An 18,084-nucleotide genomic window follows, 5' to 3' on the forward strand; every position below is an offset into this window, starting at 1 on the left:
CCTTCAGTGTTATGCTAAAGTTCAATCAAGAAATTGTGGAAACCCTTGGGAATATCAGTCTGGGTCTTCAGAGGGTACATTAAACTGAACCAGTTTAGATTAGATTAGATTACTTCCAGTGTGGAAACAGGCCCTTCGGCCCAACAAGTCCCCGCCGAAGCGCAAACCACCCAGACCCATTCCCCTACATTTACCCCTTCATCTAACACTACAGGCAATTTAACTTGGCCAATTCACCTAACCTGCACATTTTTGGACTGTGGGAGGAAACCAGAGCACCCGGAGGAAACCTACGCAGACACAGGGAGAATGTGCAAACTCCACACAGAGAGTCGCCTGAGGCGGGAATTGAACCCGGGTCTATGGCGCTGTGAGGCAGCAGTGCTAACCACTGTGCCATCGTGCCGCCCTCATATTCCCCTCAAGTACTCCATTTCTCCCTCTTAATCAATCTTTGTCCTCCTTCACTGACATCTAAACTGCTCTCAATCCTCAGGTATGCTACTTTTTCCGGTCAATTTGTCTGTTATTATTTTTTCAAGTATTTGTGCTATCATCATCAGCTTCATGCTTCCTTCCAGGTGACAAGATATCCTGGCTTATAGATGTGTCAACATCATTGCAATGTTGCTGGATCAAACATTTTGGAATTCTGCACTTAACAACACTTGGCAGTACATTCTGCACATTGTGCAGCAGTTCAAGATGGTTATTTGCAGTCTCCCCTCAAGGGTGTGAGTAAATAGCAACAAATTCTCATCTTGCTAATAATATCCATGACAGATAAATCAACTATTTATCCTCCTATGTCATATCATTGAGTGATATGTCACAGAAGAAAGTCATTGTTACTCCTTTGGATAGTCACGCATATTCAAAATGTGTTGCCTGTTTTCTTTTATTTCTTGACTCTATTTTTGTTATAGTGAATAGTAATGTGAGACTTTGAAGTGCTTCCATTTCATGTGGTAAGCTGAGCCTGAGGGCCTGAAGTGTCTTGGTATGGTCCAGTAAAATTCAATAAAGCTTACTGTTCCTTTAAAACTTCTACTAACAAAGCTTTTTAAACAACTTTGGGCATCAGCTACATCATGTGAGATTTTCTAACTGTCTATGTCAGTCCAGATAAAAACTCTGTCTCAAAGCATTTTGTAGTCTGCTAACAATATCGTATTAATATCAGTTGTTGTTAAGGTACTGAATAAGTGCAAGTTCTTGGAAAAAGAAGTTAAGGTAATTCTCTGAGTGGGAGTGAGAAAATTGAGAAGTGTTTTAGGATGCAAAGGTATACTAGAAGGGGAAATGTTTGTCTCCAGCACTGGGGAAATGATGCTGAGGACACATGAACTGTGTGGATAATGGCATGCAAATTAGAGTGCATCAGAAGCAGAACATTACATTTTTCATATATTTTTGATTGAGCACATGGAGAAACTGAAGTAGTTGTTCATTCCTGTCTGGCACAAAAATACATCAGGAAAGATGGCCTGACCATGACTAACAAGGGAAATTAGGGAAGGTAGAAGATACAAGGAAAGTGCAGACAAATTGACCAGAAAAAGTAGCATACCTGAGGATTGAGAGCAGTTTAGATGTCAGTGAAGGAGGACAAAGATTGATTAAGAGGGAGAAATGGAGTACTTGAGGGGATTATGAGGAGTATTGGACTAGCTATGATCTTAGTAAATGGTAGAGGGAGTTTAAAGAGCCGAATAGCCTACACCTGTTCCTGTTTCTTATGGTCTTATGGAATGTATAAACTGGTTGTGAAACTTCCATAGGTATGAAAGAGGAAAAGATTATTTACAACAAATGTAGGTCCCTTCCAGTCAGGAATAGGGAAGTTATAATGGGAACAAAGAAATGCCAGACCAATTAAATACATATTTTGGTTCTGGTTTCAAGAGACAAACATAAATAACATCTCAAAAAAATTGGGGAACACAAGGTCTCATGAAGGAAGGAACTGAAGGAAATCATTGTTAGGGAAATAATGTTGTGGAACGTGATGAAATTAAAGGCCTCCAAAACCCCCGGGATCCAATTAATCTACATCTCAGAGTACTGAACAAAATGGTCATAAAAATATTCGATGCATTGGTGGTCATCTTTCAAGATTGTACAGATTCTGACTTTGACTGGAAAGTAGCTAATGTCACACCACTATTTAAATACAGAGAGAAAATCAAAGTTAGTGAGAAGATTTGTAGCTCGGGTGCTCGTTGCTGTGGTTCTGTTCGCCGAGCTGGAAGTTTTTGTTGCAAATGTTTCGTCCCCTGTCTAGGTGACATCCTCAGTGCTTGGGAGCCTCATGTGAAGCCAGGCCTCACAGGAGGTTCCCAAGCACTGAGGATGTCACCTAGACAGGGGACGAAACGTTTGCAACAAAAACTTCCAGCTCGGCGAACAGAATCACAGCACAGAGAGAAAATGGAATTATAGACTGGTTAGTCTAATATCTGTAGTGGGGAACATTTTGGAATCCATTATAAAAGATTTATTAGCAGAACACTTGGAAAACAATGGTGGGATCAGACAACATCAGCATGGATTTGTGAAAGCAAATCATATTTAACAAATCCACTAGGATTTTTCTTGGAGCTAGTAGAGTTGATAAGGGGAAGCCAGTGAATAGGGTTTACTTGGGCTTTCAATAAATACCCTTCATGCGAGATTAACATCTAAAATTAAAGCATATGTGATTGGGGTAAGTGCACTGACATGAATAGAGAACTAGTTGGCAGACAGGAAACAAATTGTAAGAAAAAAGAACAGGTTTTTTTCAAAGTGGCAGGCCGCAACTAGCAAGATACCACAGGGATCAGTGCCTGGTTTCTAGTTATTCACAATATATGTTAGTAGTTTAGATGAGGGAACGAAATGTAAAAGCTGGGTGGGAAGGTGAACTGTGAAGACAATACAGAGATGTTTCAATATGGTTTGAAGAGGTTGAGTATTAGACAAATGCATGACACAGAGGATGACGTGGACAAAATGTAGGTTTATCCACTTTGGTGGCTAAAGCAAGACAGTAAATTATTATCTGCATGGCAATAGATTGGGAAAGGAAGAGGTGCAAGATCTGGCCATTGTATATCAATCACTGGAAGTAAGCATGCAGGTGCAGAAGTGGTGAAGAAGGCAAATGATGTTTTGGCCTTCATAGCAAAAAGGTTTGAGTACAGGGACAGGGCTATCTTGTAGCAGTTATACAGGCCCTTGGTAAGACCATACCTGGAGTATTGTGTGCAGTTTAGGTCTCCTTATCTGAGGAAGAGTATTCTGGCTATAGAGAGAATGCAATAAACATTTACCAAACTGACTCCAAGGATGGCAAGGCTGATGTGCTGCAACTGACAGGGTACCCTTCGTTGTTCAGTACTTCCCAGGAGCTGAAAAATTATGCCATGTTCTTCGTGACCTGCAACACATTATCAATGAGGATGAGCATCTCACCAAGACCTTCCCACACCTCCAACTGCTTACCTTTAAACAACTGCCAAACCTCAAACAGATCATTGTTCGTAGCAAACTGCCCGGCTCTCAGGACAACTCCACACAACCCTGTCACAGTGCACGCTGCAAGACGTGTCAGATTGTGGACATAGATACCACTATTACGCGTGGGAACACCTTCCAACTTGTACATGGCAGGTACACATGTGACTCAGCCAACGTTGTCTATCTTATACGTTGCAGGCAAGGATGCCCGGAGGCATAGTACATTGGGGAAACCGAGCAAAGGCTACGACAACGGGTGAATGGGCACCGCACAACAATCAACAGACAGGAGGGTTCCCTCCCAGTTGCGGAACACTTCAGTGTTTAGGATATTCAGCCTCGGACCTTCGGGTGACCACCACCAAGGTGGACTTCGGGACAGGCAGCAGAGAAAAGTGGCCAAGCAGAGGCTGACAGTTAAGTTCAGTACCCATAGGGAGGGCCTCAACCGGGACCTAGGGTTCATGTCACATTACAGGTGATCACCATTGCACTACACATACACACACAGATATTCCTACACACACACTCTCTCAAATACACAAGGACACAGGTACACACAGACATGCACACAGGCACCCACACACACCCTTATAGACACACACACTCACACATGCACCCCCTCACAGACTTAAGACACTCTGCACTCACTACACGCACACTTTCTCACACTCACAACCCCCACCCCAGACAGACAAACACACACAGACAAAGACCCACATGCACACACATATTTTGTGGGATGAATTTGTACCTGCAGTTACATTGTACTTTGCTCAAAAACTGCATGCATTCATGTAGAACTCTGTTATCTCATTTTTTAGATTAGAATCAATCTAAACATCACGGCATAGACAGAGAACACAGGGGGCTAACACCTTCAACATATTGTCTAGCTATCACCATTGTTAACAGCTAATCTGAAAAAGGTTTTGTGATTGACACATGAAAGAAGTGAAACTATCACTGTATTCTAACAGATGAAAGGCTTAACAGACAATCAGTTTTCCAATGTATAATTTCAGTTACATCACACTGTAAATTTTTGCTATAAATTCTGTGTTATGATCGAGCCCTCCACTATCACCTGATGAAGGAGCGTCACTCCAAAAGCTAGTGTGCTACCAATTAAACCTGTTGGACTATAACCTGGTGTTGTGTGATTTTTAACTTTGTACATCCCAGTCCAACACCGGCATCTCTAAATCAAGACTGATGTAAGAATTGAGACTGGATTGGTTAGCACTATATTTAGAGTGTAGAAGAATGAAGGGGGACTTCATAGAAACCCATAAAATTCTAATAGTCTTTTTTAGGGTAAACACAGGAAATTGTTCCTGATGGCAGAGAACTGCGGTTTAAGGATAGGAAATAGGACTGATTTGGACTGCGATAAGGAGAAATTTCTTAACCCAGAGAGTAGTAAGCCTGTGTAATTCTCTGCCACAGGAAATCATTGCAGCCAGACATTGAATGTTTTCAAAAAGGAGTTAGATATAGTCCTTTTGCTAAAGGGATAAAGGATAAAGCAAATGGGAACAGGGTACTAAATTGAATGATTAGCCATGATCATATTGAATGGCAGAGCAAGCTCAAAGTTACAAATGGACTACCCTGCTCCTATTTTCTATAATTCGAGGATGGTCGTAACACAGTTATAAAGAAAAGTTACAGGTTACCATATGTTCCTGCCACATAGATTACCGTAGTCTCAAAGTCAGAGAGATCTACAGCAAATAAAAAGGCCTTTCAGCCCGTCCCATCCAAGCCAGTCAAAAACAACAACTGAAGTATTCTAAACCCAATTTACAGCACGTGGCCCTTAACCTTGTGTAGCTTGGCATCGCAAGTGCACATCTAAATACTATTTAAATGTTATGAGGATTTCTGCCTACACCATGCTTACAGGCGGAGAGTTCCAGATTCCACCCTTGGTATTTAAATTCTGGCTGAAAAAGTGTTTCTCACATTTCCTTTAAATCTTCTGCCCCTTTTGTCAATCTAACTCAGTACTGTTGGCCAAAGGGAAAGATTTCATCTTCTCTACCCTATCTATGCCCCTAGTAATTTTATACATCACAATCATATCCCCTCTCAATCTCCTCTGCTGTAAGGAAAGCAACCCCAGTGTGTCCAATCGCTCTTCATAACCAAATCTGTCCAGCCCAGGCAACATCCTGATAAACCTTCTCTGCATCCTGTACAGTGCTATCACATCCTTCCTACAATGTGGATTCCAGAACTGCAACAATACTCACCTGTGGACGAACTAATATTTTACATAGTTCCAGCGTAACTCTGTGCTCCTAAATTCTATGCTTCAGCTAATAAAATCAGGTACACTGTATGCCACCTTAACTACTTTCTCCACCTGTCCTGATACCTTAAAGGACTGATGTACATGCACAGCAGGGTCCCTCTAATTGACGGTACTTCCCAGAGTCACACTGTTCATCATGTATTCCCTTGTCTTGTTTGAATGTGAAGAGATTAGAAAAAGAATTAATGCACCTATTATACTTCATTTCTTTTAAGGTCAGGAGAGAAAATTGAATGATATGATAGTTGAGATAGATTTGGATTTCTGGTTGCATATGCATGGACTAATGCCCTGGAAGTTTTGAATAGAACTATATTTGAGTTAGCTCCAAGAAGACTATATTATTTATACAAGTAGTGAATATGGGGGAAAAAGTGTTAAGTTCAGCAGGATGGATGGTGGTGGGATCTCATGGTGATTAAATTTGCAGGAAGACAGAGTTGGCAATCATGTACATACTTATTTTGTAATTTGCCCTAAGATATCTGTTCAGCTTCAGGTATTGAGATGTTGAACTGATCATAATTCTGCCTCCATCCAATGCTTGGGATGGGAGAAATATTAGGGCACACTGAAACACCTCTGTAAAGGAGAGAATGACTTCAGCAGAGGGGGAGGTAGAAATCCTTTCTGAATTACTGTGTCTTTCCACCCTGTATATGCAAATGTCTTTGGCTGGAGCCTTATTTTAAACTCCTACTATTTTCCGACAAATGCTTTCATTTATGGTTTCAAGAAAAATAAAGATAAAGGAACTTGAGAATGACACCTGATGCTTACAGCACTGAAGTTTTCATGACTTAATTTTGCGGTCTTTATTTGAGGTGCAGATATTGTAAGGTGGCTGCAACTGCAAATGTGAATTCATTCTTAAATATATTCAACAGCTTTTGTGTTCAAAACATATTATTCTTCTTAATTGTTACCTGATGACAATTTAGAAAGTGCATGAGGATGGGGATGGGATTTGCAAAGAATCGCACTGTCAATAAAGTGTGACGTTGGAAAAGGCACAGCAGGTCAGTTAGCATTTGAGGAGCAAGAGAGTTGACGTTTTGGGCATAACCCTTCCTCAGGACAGCACTGATTAATGTCCTGTGTTTCAGAATCTGGAATTATTGGCCAGAACTGTACTTCAGGTTGTCCCTCATCATCTCACAGCGCCAGAGACCCGGGTTCAATTCCCGCCTCAGGTGACTGACTGTGTGGAGTTTGCACATTCTCCCCATGTCTGCGTGGGTTTCCTCCGGGTGCTCCAGTTTCCTCCCACAGTCCAAAAATGTGCAGGTTAGGTGCCCCCCACTGCCCCCCACTTCAAAAAATCAGGATAGTGTGTTGATTGCAACTGAATGAATATTAGTTGATATTTCACAGATCAGTTAGTGTTCTTTTGAGGCTTTCTTGGCAGCTCTTTCAAATATTAGAAAATGGGAAGGTTGCTGTTGTTCGTTAGTCCTTCTGTCCCACAACATTCTTATGTCACTGTGAATGGCAGTTTGGGTAATATGGAACAGCATCAAGTGCCAATGTCCTGATTGGTGTCAGTCTGGAGTTTTTGATTTTTGGTTAGTGTTGATGAGATGAGGACCAGAGAAGAGAGCCCTGTCCAAGGTGACACTGTGTTGGTTATGAGAGAGGATCTGGTAAGAACAGCAACTTCCTTCTCAGACAGTTGCCTGTTGTTAATGATAATACGGTCACCTTGTGCACTTCATCTGGAACTTGTGAATTGATGGTGTTTAGAAGACAATTGAATAAACAATGTGCCTTCCCTATCAGAACAATGTGAAAGCATAATTTGAATGAACCAACCAGTTGCCCCTAAATTGGTGTGCTCCTTTGGTTGCAGTATACCTTTCATTATAAAGAGTGTCAACAAGGCTGTCGCACTCTCACCTCAGATTCAGAAGTTGGGGATTTGAGTTCCATTCCAAGACTTAATCACAAAAATCTAGTCTGACATTCCGTGCAATACTGAAGGATTGCTGTGTTATCTGATTAACAGCCTCACAGATGGGATATTAATCCACTGCTTCTTCTGCTCCTCGAGTGGAGAATTTTGAAGAAAAGCAGAAGAGTTGTCCTTAATATCCCTCTCGACAATACAAAAAAGAATTTTCTGGACATTATGATGTGAAGTTGGAAGCTTGCTATGTGCAAATTGGCTCCTGTGTTTCCTACATCACTGCAGTGATAACATTTCAAACGTATTTCATTGGCTATAAAACACCTTGCTACATCTGATGATTTTGAAAAGTGCTATATAAGTGCAGCCTTTCTCTCATTTGCCTCTGAAATATATGTCTTCACAAATGTATGAGGTAATGCACTCTGAGAGTGCTCACAAGGCAAGGGATTACACTTGGAATAGAAGGACCCTATAATGTACAGAAGACCAGAACAATTTTGATGTGCATATCCACTGATCCTTGAAGATAGCAGGGGAAGTGGTAAGGTGGTTAAAAAAATATATGGGATTTTAAAAAAACGTAAAATTACACTTTATTTTTACAAAATCTTTATATGCAAAAATAGTCACTACAGCAAATCAGTTTTGAACAGTCTTTGTTTGTGGAGAACAGGCAAAGATTGGAGTTTGACTTACCCAACAAACCCCAAAAAATTTCTTACATGTGCAAGATACTATTTACACATATTTCAGGCACTAGGAGGGCTCAATGCTAGTGTTTATTAGTTGAGGCTTAGAATACAAGACCAGACATATTATGCTGAAAATGTATAAAACAATGGTCACCTCATCATAGGAAGGATATGATTGCACTAAAGAAGGTGCAGGGGAGATTTACCAGATGCTACCTGGGCTGGAGGGTTTGACCAATAAGGAACAATTGGATAGGCTGTGGTTATTCTGCTTGGCACAGCGAAGGTTGAGACAGGAATTAATAGAGGTGTATAAAATAATGAGGGCAGAGATGGTGTAGATGGGAAGGCACTTTAGCCAGAGTTCATAAGACTTCAGTAAGGCATTCGACAAGGTTCCACATGAGAGATTGGTTAGCAAGGTTAGATCTTATGGAATACAGGGAGAACCAGCCACTTGGATACAGAACTGGCTCGAAGGTAGAAGACAGAAGGTGGTGGTGGAAGGTTGCTTTTCAGACTGAAGGCCTGTGACTAGTGGTGTGCCATAGGGATCGGTGCTGGGTCCACTACTTTTTGTCATTTATATATACTGGATTTGAACATAGAAAGTATACTTACTAAGTTTGGAGATGACACCAAAACTGGAGGTGTAGTGGACAGTGAAGAATGTTACCTCAGATTACAATGGGATCTTGATCAGGTGGGCCAGTGGGCTGAGGAGTGGCAGACTGAGTTTAATTTAGATAAATGCGAGGTGCTGAAGTAAATGATGTGTGGAAGTGCAGGTGAATTTGTGACGGATGTGGAAGGATCTTTTGGGGCCTTGGAACTCTGATAGGGGAAGGGAGGGAAATATATCCTTGGTGGTGAGGTCTGTTTAGAGGTGGCGGAAATGACGAAGGATGATACGATGTATCTGGAGGTTGATGGGGTGGTAGGTGAGGACCAGTGGGGTTCTGTCCTGGTGGAGGGGCAGGGTTCAAGGGCAGAGGAGCGGGAAGTGGATGAGATGCGGTGGAGAGCATCGTCAACCACGTCTGAGGGGAAATTGCGGTCTTTGAAGAAGGAGGCCATCTGGGTTGTTCCAGATATATTGTTTCATCCTTTGTCATTTCCGCCACCTCCAAACAGACCCCATCACCAAGGAAAGACCACTCCCTCCATGACTCCCTCATCAGGTCCACACCCCCCACCAACCCAACCTTCACTTCCTGCACGTTCCCCTGCAACCACAAGAAATGCAAAACTTGCACCCACACCTCCCCCCTCACTTCCCTCCAAGACCCCAAGGGATCCTTCCAAATCCGTCACAAATTCATCTGCACCTCCACACACATCATTTACTGCATCCGTTGCACCCGATGTGGCCTCCTCTACATTGGGAAGACAGGCCGCCTACTTGCGGAACATTTCAGAGAACACCTCTGGGACACCCGCACCAACCAACCCAACCGCCCCGTGGCTCAACACTTCAACTCCCCCTCCCACTCCACCAAGGACATGCAGATCCTTGGCCGCCTCCATCGCCAGACCATGGCAACACGACGCCTGGAGGAAAGCGCCTCATCTTCTGCCTAGGAACCCTCCAACCACAAGGGATGAATACAAATTTCTCCAGCTTCCTCATTTCCCCTCCCCCCAACTTATCTCAATCCCAACCCTCAGACTCAGCACCACCTTCTTGACCTGCAATCTTCTTCCCGACCTCTCCACCCCCACCCCCTCTCCGGCCTATCACCCTCACTTTCACCTCCTTCCACCTATCGCATTCCCTCTCCCAACGCCCCTCCCCCAAGTCCCTCCTCCCTACCTTTTATCTTAGCCTGCTTGGCATAGCCTCCTCATTCCTGAAGAAGGGCTTATGCCCGAAACGTCAATTCTCCTGCTCCTTGGATGCTGCCTGACCTGCTGCGCTTTTCCAGCAACAAATCTCTCAGCTCTGTTCTCCAGCATCTGCAGTCCTCACTTTCTCCTAGTTGCATGGATGAGTCAAGCAACAGCCTGACATATTCATACTCTTAAAGTCATACCTTACAGACAATGTGCCAGATACCATCATCACCATCCCTGGATATGTCCTGTCCCACCAGCAGGACAGACCCCCACAGAGTGGGTGGCACAGTGGGATACAGTCAGGAGAGAGTTGCTCTGGGAGTCCTCACCATTGACTCCAGACCCCATGAAGTCTCATGGCTTCAGGTTAAACATCAGCAAGGAAACCTCCTGCAGTTTACCACGTCCTGTCCTCCCTCAGCTGTTGAATCAGTACACCTCCATGTTGAACAACACTTAGGGGAAGCATTGAGGATGACAAGACCACAAAATGTACCCTAGGTGGGGGATTTCAATGCCCACCACCAAGAGTGGCTTGGCAGCAGCAATACTGATCGAGCTGGTTGGGTCTTAAAGACATAGCTGTTAGACTGGGTCTGCGGCAGGTGGTGAGGGAAACAGCAAACAGGGAAAAATATATTTGACCTCATCCTTACCAATCTGCTGGCTGCAGGTGCATTTGTCCATGACGGTATTGGTAAGAGTGACCACCGCACAATGTGGAGGTGAAGTCCTGCCTTCACATTGAGAATAACCTCCATCGTGTTGTCTGCTACTAGGACTGTGCTAAATTGGATAGACTTTGAACCGAGCTAGCAACTCAAGACTAGCCCACAGTATCTTATGGATGCCATCAACAGCAGCAGAAGTGTACTCCAGCACAATCTCTAACCTCATAGCCTGGCATATCCCCCACTCAACCATTACCATCAAGCCAGGGGATCAAAGTCGAGAGTGTGGTACTGGAAAAGCACAGCAGGTCAGGCAGCCTCTGAGGAGTAGGACAATCAATGTTTTGGGCATAAGTCCTTCATCAGAACTCTGATTGCCAGCATCTGCAGTTCTCACTTTCTCCTAGCCAGGGATCAAGCCTGGTTCAATGGAGAATGCAGGAGGGCCCCAGCTATGCCTGTCTCTTTGTTGGCTACGTAGAGCAGTTGATCTTCCGTAATTACACCGGCACCACTCCCCACCTCTTCCTCCGCTACATTGATGACTGCATTGGCGCCACCTCGTGCTCCCGCGAGGAGGTTGAGCAATTCATCAACTTCACCAACACATTCCACCCTGACCTTAAATTTACCTGGACCATCTCTGACACCTCCCTCCCCTTCCTGGACCTCTCCATCTCCATCAGTGACGACCGACTTGACACTGACATCTTCTACAAACCCACCGACTCCCACAGCTACCTGGATTACACCTCTTCCCACCCTACCTCTTGCAAAAATGCCATCCCGTATTCCCAATTCCTCCGCCTCCGCCGTATCTGCTCCCAGGAGGAGCGGTTCCACCATAGAACACACCAGATGGCCTCCTTCTTTAGAGACCGCAATTTCCCTTCCCACGTGGTTAAAGATGCCCTCCAACGCATCTCATCCACATCCCGCACCTCCGCCCTCAGACCCAACCCCTCCAACCGCAACAAGGACAGAACGCCCCTGGTGCTCACCTTCCACCCTACCAACCTTCGCATAAACCAAATCATCCGCCGACATTTCCGCCACCTCCAAACAGACCCCACCACCAGGGATATATTTCCCTCCCCACCCCTCTCCGCCTTCCGCAAAGACCGTTCCCTCCGTGACTACCTGGTCAGGTCCACGCCCCCCTACGACCCACCCTCCCATCCTGGCACTTTCCCCTGCCACCGCAGGAACTGTAAAACCTGCGCCCACACCTCCTCCCTCACCTCTATCCAAGGCCCCAAAAGAGCTTTTCACATCCATGAAAGTTTTACCTGCACATCCACTAATATCATCTATTGTATCCGTTGCTCCCGATGCGGTCTCCTCTACATTGGGGAGACTGGGCGCCTCCTAGCAGAGCGCTTTAGGGAACATCTCCGAGACACCCGCACCAATCAACCAAATCGCCCAGTGGCTCAACATTTCAACTCCCCCTCCCACTCTGCCGAGGATATGGAGGTGCTGGGCCTCCTCCACCGCCGCTCCCTCACCACCAGACGCCTGGAGGAAGAACGCCTCATCTTCCGCCTCGGAACACTTCAACCCCAGGGCATCAATGTGGATTTCAACAGTTTCCTCTTTTCCCCTTCCCCCACCTCATCCTAGCTTCTAACCTCCAGCAACTCGATCCCCTGACCTGTCCGGACTTGTCCGACCTGCCCAGCTCCTTTTCCACCTATCCACTCCACCCTCTCCTCCCTGACCTATCACCTTCATCTCCTTCCCCACTGACCTATTGTACTCTATGCCACTCTCTCCCCACCCCCACCCTCCTCTAGCTTATCTCTCCATGCTTCAGGCTCTCTGCCTTTATTCCTGATGAAGGGCTTTTGCCCGAAACGTCGATTTTGCCTGTCCTCGGATGCTGCCTGAATTGCTGTGCTCTTCCAGCACCACTGATCCATGACAGGAGCAACACCAGGTATACCTAAAAATGAGGTAGCAACCTGGTGAAGCTACCAATCAGCACTTGCATGCCTTTATCCCATCCACCTTCAGGACAGGTTACCATATTCCCAGCACCTTCAGGTTCGGAGGGTTCGGGGCATGCACATTAACTTGGGAAGCGCATATCTCCAAGGTCAGACAGAACTGGGATTTTGGGAGCACTGTTCTCTCTCCATTGCAGCTGAAAACCTAGATGTTAGGTGTGAGGCACTCTCTGTTGTTGTATGTGGTGCAGATTGCAAAGTACAGATTCGTGAAGTGAGCCAGTCACCCAAGCCATCTTCCACTTCATCTGGAGGTGTAAGATGGACTGGATCTGCAGGGACATAATGTACAAAACTCGCGATAAGAGGAAGAAAGATGTACCCAATGTTGCCCTCATGCTGATGACCCACCTTTAGGTGCGGCTGCATCAAGCTCCTTGGCACAGAAGTACCAAGTGTCACTACTGACTGAGGTTCTACCTCCCCAGTGTTGCGAAAGATGGGACTGGCCTCATGCTGTGAAATACTCCAAGTGGTTGGACCGCTCTGTATCACCTGTCCTTGTGGAGAAATTTGGAAAGAGAAACACCTTTGACAACAATCCATCAGGAAATGGTCAGCACAGTGTCCTACGGGAAAAGGAGAGGGTTATTTCTGTCACATGGTTCCCTGAGCAGACTGTCAAAGTCATTTGGTAGAATACCTCATCGTCAGAACTTTCCAACAAGCATCAAGACATCACTTGGCTGGTGGTGAGAAAGGCATTCCCTGTGAGATCCTTCATGTATGCCCAGTATCTTTGCAAAGTTAAAAATCACACAACACCAGGTTATAGTCCAACAGGTTTATTGGGAAACACTAGCTTTCGGAGCACTGCTCCTTCATCAGGTATCTGTGTGTCAGCTCATGCTCCCCTTGAAGTCGCTATGGGGGATGGGGCATGGTTTACACAGATTGTACATGTTGGCGAACCATGTTGGAATACGCCTTCATGAAGGAAGTCTGGGGAAAGATGCAGTGTTTTTTATTCAGTTTGTCTCCAGCAGCTCTGTGACAGAGGACTCTGTGCTGTACAGTCTATACCCCGGGACACGCATCGAGACAAACATCGACTGTGCCTCAAGGACCATCAACTTGGTGAAAGACGCTCTTTGGTCTGCTCAAACCTTGATGGTCTTCCAGAACAAGGAGTCAACCCTGATTGAGTGTTGCAAACTGGCACATGCCAAGGTCCGGGTCTACCTGCTGAGGGATGCACTAAGCTTGGGTCAGCAGCTGCAAAGGCACAATGGGGGAAGAACAGTATCTAAGGGCTTTCTGCCAAAGTACAGTAGGGGTCCAGTTATTGGCCCCTCCCAATGTTTCAAATATATGTAAATATATGTAAATAAAATCTTGTACAATAAGAGATGCCTTTGGTTTGTTTGCTGGATAGAGTCAAACAGAACTGAACAGCTTCAATAGCTGTGTATGTATGCAAAGGTACGGTTATGAATAACGTATATTTTTGAAATTAAAAAAAGGAAAGATAGCAGACGTTACGTACCGAAATGGTCCCCTGAGACTAAATAACATGTACACCCTGGGGGTACAGAGTGAGTGACTGGGGGTCCTGCTGCAGCTCCCATTGCTGTTGGTGATGTCCAGGCTGGTCATTCTGGCCGAGACTTCAGCTGCATCATTGATGGGGACTCCACGGCCAGATTCCTGATGGAAACGGTTAAAGTTGTCAAGCTGCATGGCAGCTTCAGCCCCCTCTGCAGACGGAACACACAGGAGATACACCTGGTCGCAGCCGGACAGGTCTATCCACTCAAGGATAGATTTCCTGTTTGTGTCCCGAATGCTCTTGGTCAGATCTACCAACATCAGGCTGGTTCTCCTGTCTGACCACTGCCTCCTGCTGGCTGACTGTCACCTACAGGACAACCAGGGGGTGAGCAAGGGGATGTGGAAGCTGAATGTGAAATTATTGACCCCAAAAAACATTGGGGAGCTCAAAAGGGATTACACAGGTTGGAGAACCATAAAGCCTTTCTAAGAGATAGAGTCAAATCCAATGCTTGTTTGGTTCTGTTCAGTAAAATAAGAAAAAAGAAAGTGCTTCAGTGACTATATATGTATATAGAGATATTTTTATGAATAAAGTATGTTTTTGAAATAAAAAATAAACTGTTTAATTAAGACTGAAATTACTTAAATAATAACCACCAAATGATATAACTTTATCTAAAAATATAGAATCACAAGAAGTAACTTTAAACCAGGTATTTAAAGTTTGACGAAGAAATAAGTTTAAATATTTCTTTTTTGCTTTAACATCTCTGATATGAATCATAAAGCACCATCTGAAGCTGACATTGGCAGCAGTAATACCACATGGTTTAGTTCTTTGGGACAATCCTGCAAGATTCCGTGTAATTGTAAAACACATTTACAATTAAATTGCAGTTATAAATTCATTCCTCACATATTAATCAACTTGCTGAAGGGAGTAGGAAGTCTGCAGGGAATACTTTTTATTCAAACTACTCCCCACTTTGCAGAAGCATGTAATAAACTCAAATTTATTTGACCTTTTTCTTTAAAATGTCAATTCTCCTGGTTGGTGGGAGATGCAGCGTTCAGGACCCCTTGAGACAGTCTCCCTGGTGTTAAACTTTGGGGAAGGAGAGAAAGCTGCAGTGCACAGCAGGATCCAGTGGGATTTCAGTCCGTATTGAGGGTCTCTCAATCTTGGGAAATCCATTCCCAGGGTAGCTACTCCCAGCTCTGTCTGCCATTAACACCCCAATCTCCCACTCTTCTCCTCAGATGTGACACAGGATCCTCCAGCCTGGTATTACTCAATAGTTCCACAATGAGGAGGAGGCTGTATCAATGAGGGTTTGCCATTGAGGGTTTACAGGCAAGGCCTAAGTGGGGCGATAAGGTCACTGTCCATCATCCCCATGGTTCCAGATATCATTGGAGCATCTTTCAGCATCTTTTCCCAGCTGCTTATGTATTGTTGCCTACAAACTGGACAAGGTTGGGCACAGAAACCATGTAGGTGATCATTCGAATGGAATATGTGAATCTTTAACAGTATATAGGAACATAGGAACAGGAGGCCTTTCATCCCCTCAAGCCTGTTCCAACATTCAATGAGATCATGGCTGATCTGTGACCTAACTCCACTTTTCTGCTTTTGGTCCATATCTCTCAATACTTTTGGTTATCAAAAAAAATCTATCTCAGGTTTTAAATTAACAACTGAGCCTGCATTAACTGCCATTGGTGGAAGAGAGTTCCAAATCCCTACCACTGTGTGTGTAGACATGCTTCCTAACCCCTTAACATTCTAAATTCTAGAGAAAACAGGCCTAATTCGTATAATCTCTTGAAAGAGACATAAAAAAAGTGACAGGTGAGATAGTTGGTACATTGGTTTTAATTTTCTAAAACTCCTGAGATTTGAGGAAGGTCCCATTAGGTTGGAAGATAGTGAATGTAACTCCATAAATCAAAAAGTGTGAATGACAGACAGCAGGAAACTACAGGTACATGAGCTTAACATCTGTCACAGGGAAAATGTTAGAAGCTATTATTAAAGATGTTATATCAGGGCACTTTGATCAGTTAATGGTAATCAGTTAGTGTTCACATGGTTTTATGAAAGGGAAATCACGTTTAACCAATCTGTTGGAGATCTTTGAGGAAGCATCACCTGTGGATAATGGAGATAAAGTTGGATGTACTGTCCTTAGATTTCTAGAAAGCATTAGCTAACGTGCAACATCAAAAGGTATTGAGGAAACTGAAACTTCATGGTGGAGGGGAATATGTAGGTGTAGACAAAAGATTGGCTGACTAACAAGAAATAGAGAAGTAGGCATTCCTAAGTATTTTTCAGGTTGGTAGATTATAATGAGTGGTGCATCACTGGGATTGGTGTTGGGACCATAACTATTCGCAACTTAGATAAGTTATTTGGATGGATGGACAGAAGGTATGGTTGCCTAACTTGCTGTTGACATAGGAATAGGGAAAAGTAAAGTGTGAAAAGGACATAAGGGGCCTACAAAAAAAAACATAGCTCACGTGAATGGGCGAAGATCTGGCAAATGGAGTAGAATGTGGGGAATAATTAAATTATCCATTATGAAATAAAGAATAAAAGAAGCATATTATCTAAATGGGGAGAGATTGCAGAATTCTGAGATGTAGGGGGAGTTGGGTGTCCTAATGCATGAATTGTAAAAGAGTAGTATGCAGATACAGCAAGTAATTGGGAAAGCTATGATTGCAAGGGGAATTAAATACAAAAGTAGCAAGGTTATACAGGAGACTAGTGAGACTGCATCTGAAGTTCTGTGTTTTTAACATTCTTGCATGAGATGTGGCTGTGGCCGGCAAGGCCAGCATTTGTTGCCCATCCCTAATTGCCCTTGAAGTGAATGGCTTTCTGGGACATTTCAGAGGAAATTTAAGAGTCAGCTACATTGGCCAAACTGGGTAAGGAAGCGTTAGAATGTTAATGAACCAGATGGACTTATGATAACTGCGACATAGCCACCATTAGGTTCGCTTTATTTTAATTCCAGATTTATTCAATTCAAATTTCACTATCTGCTATGATTAGATTAGATTCCCTACATTGTAGAAACAGGCCCTTTGGCCCAACAACTCCACACTGACCCTCCGAAGAGTAACATGCCCAAACCCATTTTCCTCTAACTAATGGACCTAACCCTATGGGCAATTTAGTGTGGCCAATTCACCTGAACTGCACATGTTTAGACTGTGGGAGGAAACCAGAGCACCCGGAGGAAACCCACGCAGACACAGGGAGAATGTGCAAACTCCACTCAGGCAGTCACCCGAGGCTGGAATCGAACTGGGACCCTGGTCCTGTGAGGCAGCAGTGCTAACCACTGAGCCATCGTGCCGCTCATGATGGTGGGTTTCAAACCTGTGTCCCAGAATATTATCCTCGGGCTCTGAATTACTCGCCATTACACAGTTGTCTTCCCAGCCATCTTGGTTCCCTCGTTTCAGGAAGGATGTAAACGCATTGGAATGTAAAGACTATGGGCAGGTTCTTATTGGGATCTGATGATCTTTGGTGATGTTTGTGGCAGAATTGGATAAGAGATCTGGCATGGTCGATCTTGACACCAGGAGATCGCTCTATGCTTTAATGTTTTTTGACACGTGACAAGGC

The 18,084-nt window shown here is 44.2% G+C and overlaps 2 protein-coding genes across 6 annotated transcripts in view; one reads left to right on the forward strand and one right to left on the reverse strand.

The window, feature by feature from the left end:
* LOC148139747 (uncharacterized) overlaps window positions 1–18,084 on the forward strand; it is a 126,843-nt gene that overhangs the window by 99,834 nt on the left and 8,925 nt on the right. The window contains exon 6 of one of the 3 annotated variants that reach the window (XR_015753419.1): window positions 3,700–4,809. The exons of 1 other annotated variant lie outside the window; for it this stretch is intronic. Coding sequence is in view for 1 of the 2 variants with exons in the window: in XM_087980255.1 (XP_087836381.1) it covers window positions 3,700–3,721 (22 nt within the window). In the remaining variant the exon portion in view is untranslated. Of the gene's footprint in view, window positions 1–3,699; window positions 4,810–18,084 lie in introns of those variants that run through there. One more of the 3 variants, XM_087980255.1, reaches the window with a different exon arrangement.
* LOC122540450 (tumor necrosis factor receptor superfamily member 5-like) overlaps window positions 1–18,084 on the reverse strand; it is a 210,596-nt gene that overhangs the window by 87,618 nt on the left and 104,894 nt on the right. The window lies entirely within an intron of this gene.

This window comes from Chiloscyllium plagiosum, unplaced genomic scaffold, assembly GCF_037043375.1.
Source record: "Chiloscyllium plagiosum isolate Xiang-an unplaced genomic scaffold, Cpla_swu_hap1 HiC_scaffold_37, whole genome shotgun sequence".
Taxonomy (NCBI): domain Eukaryota; kingdom Metazoa; phylum Chordata; class Chondrichthyes; order Orectolobiformes; family Hemiscylliidae; genus Chiloscyllium; species Chiloscyllium plagiosum.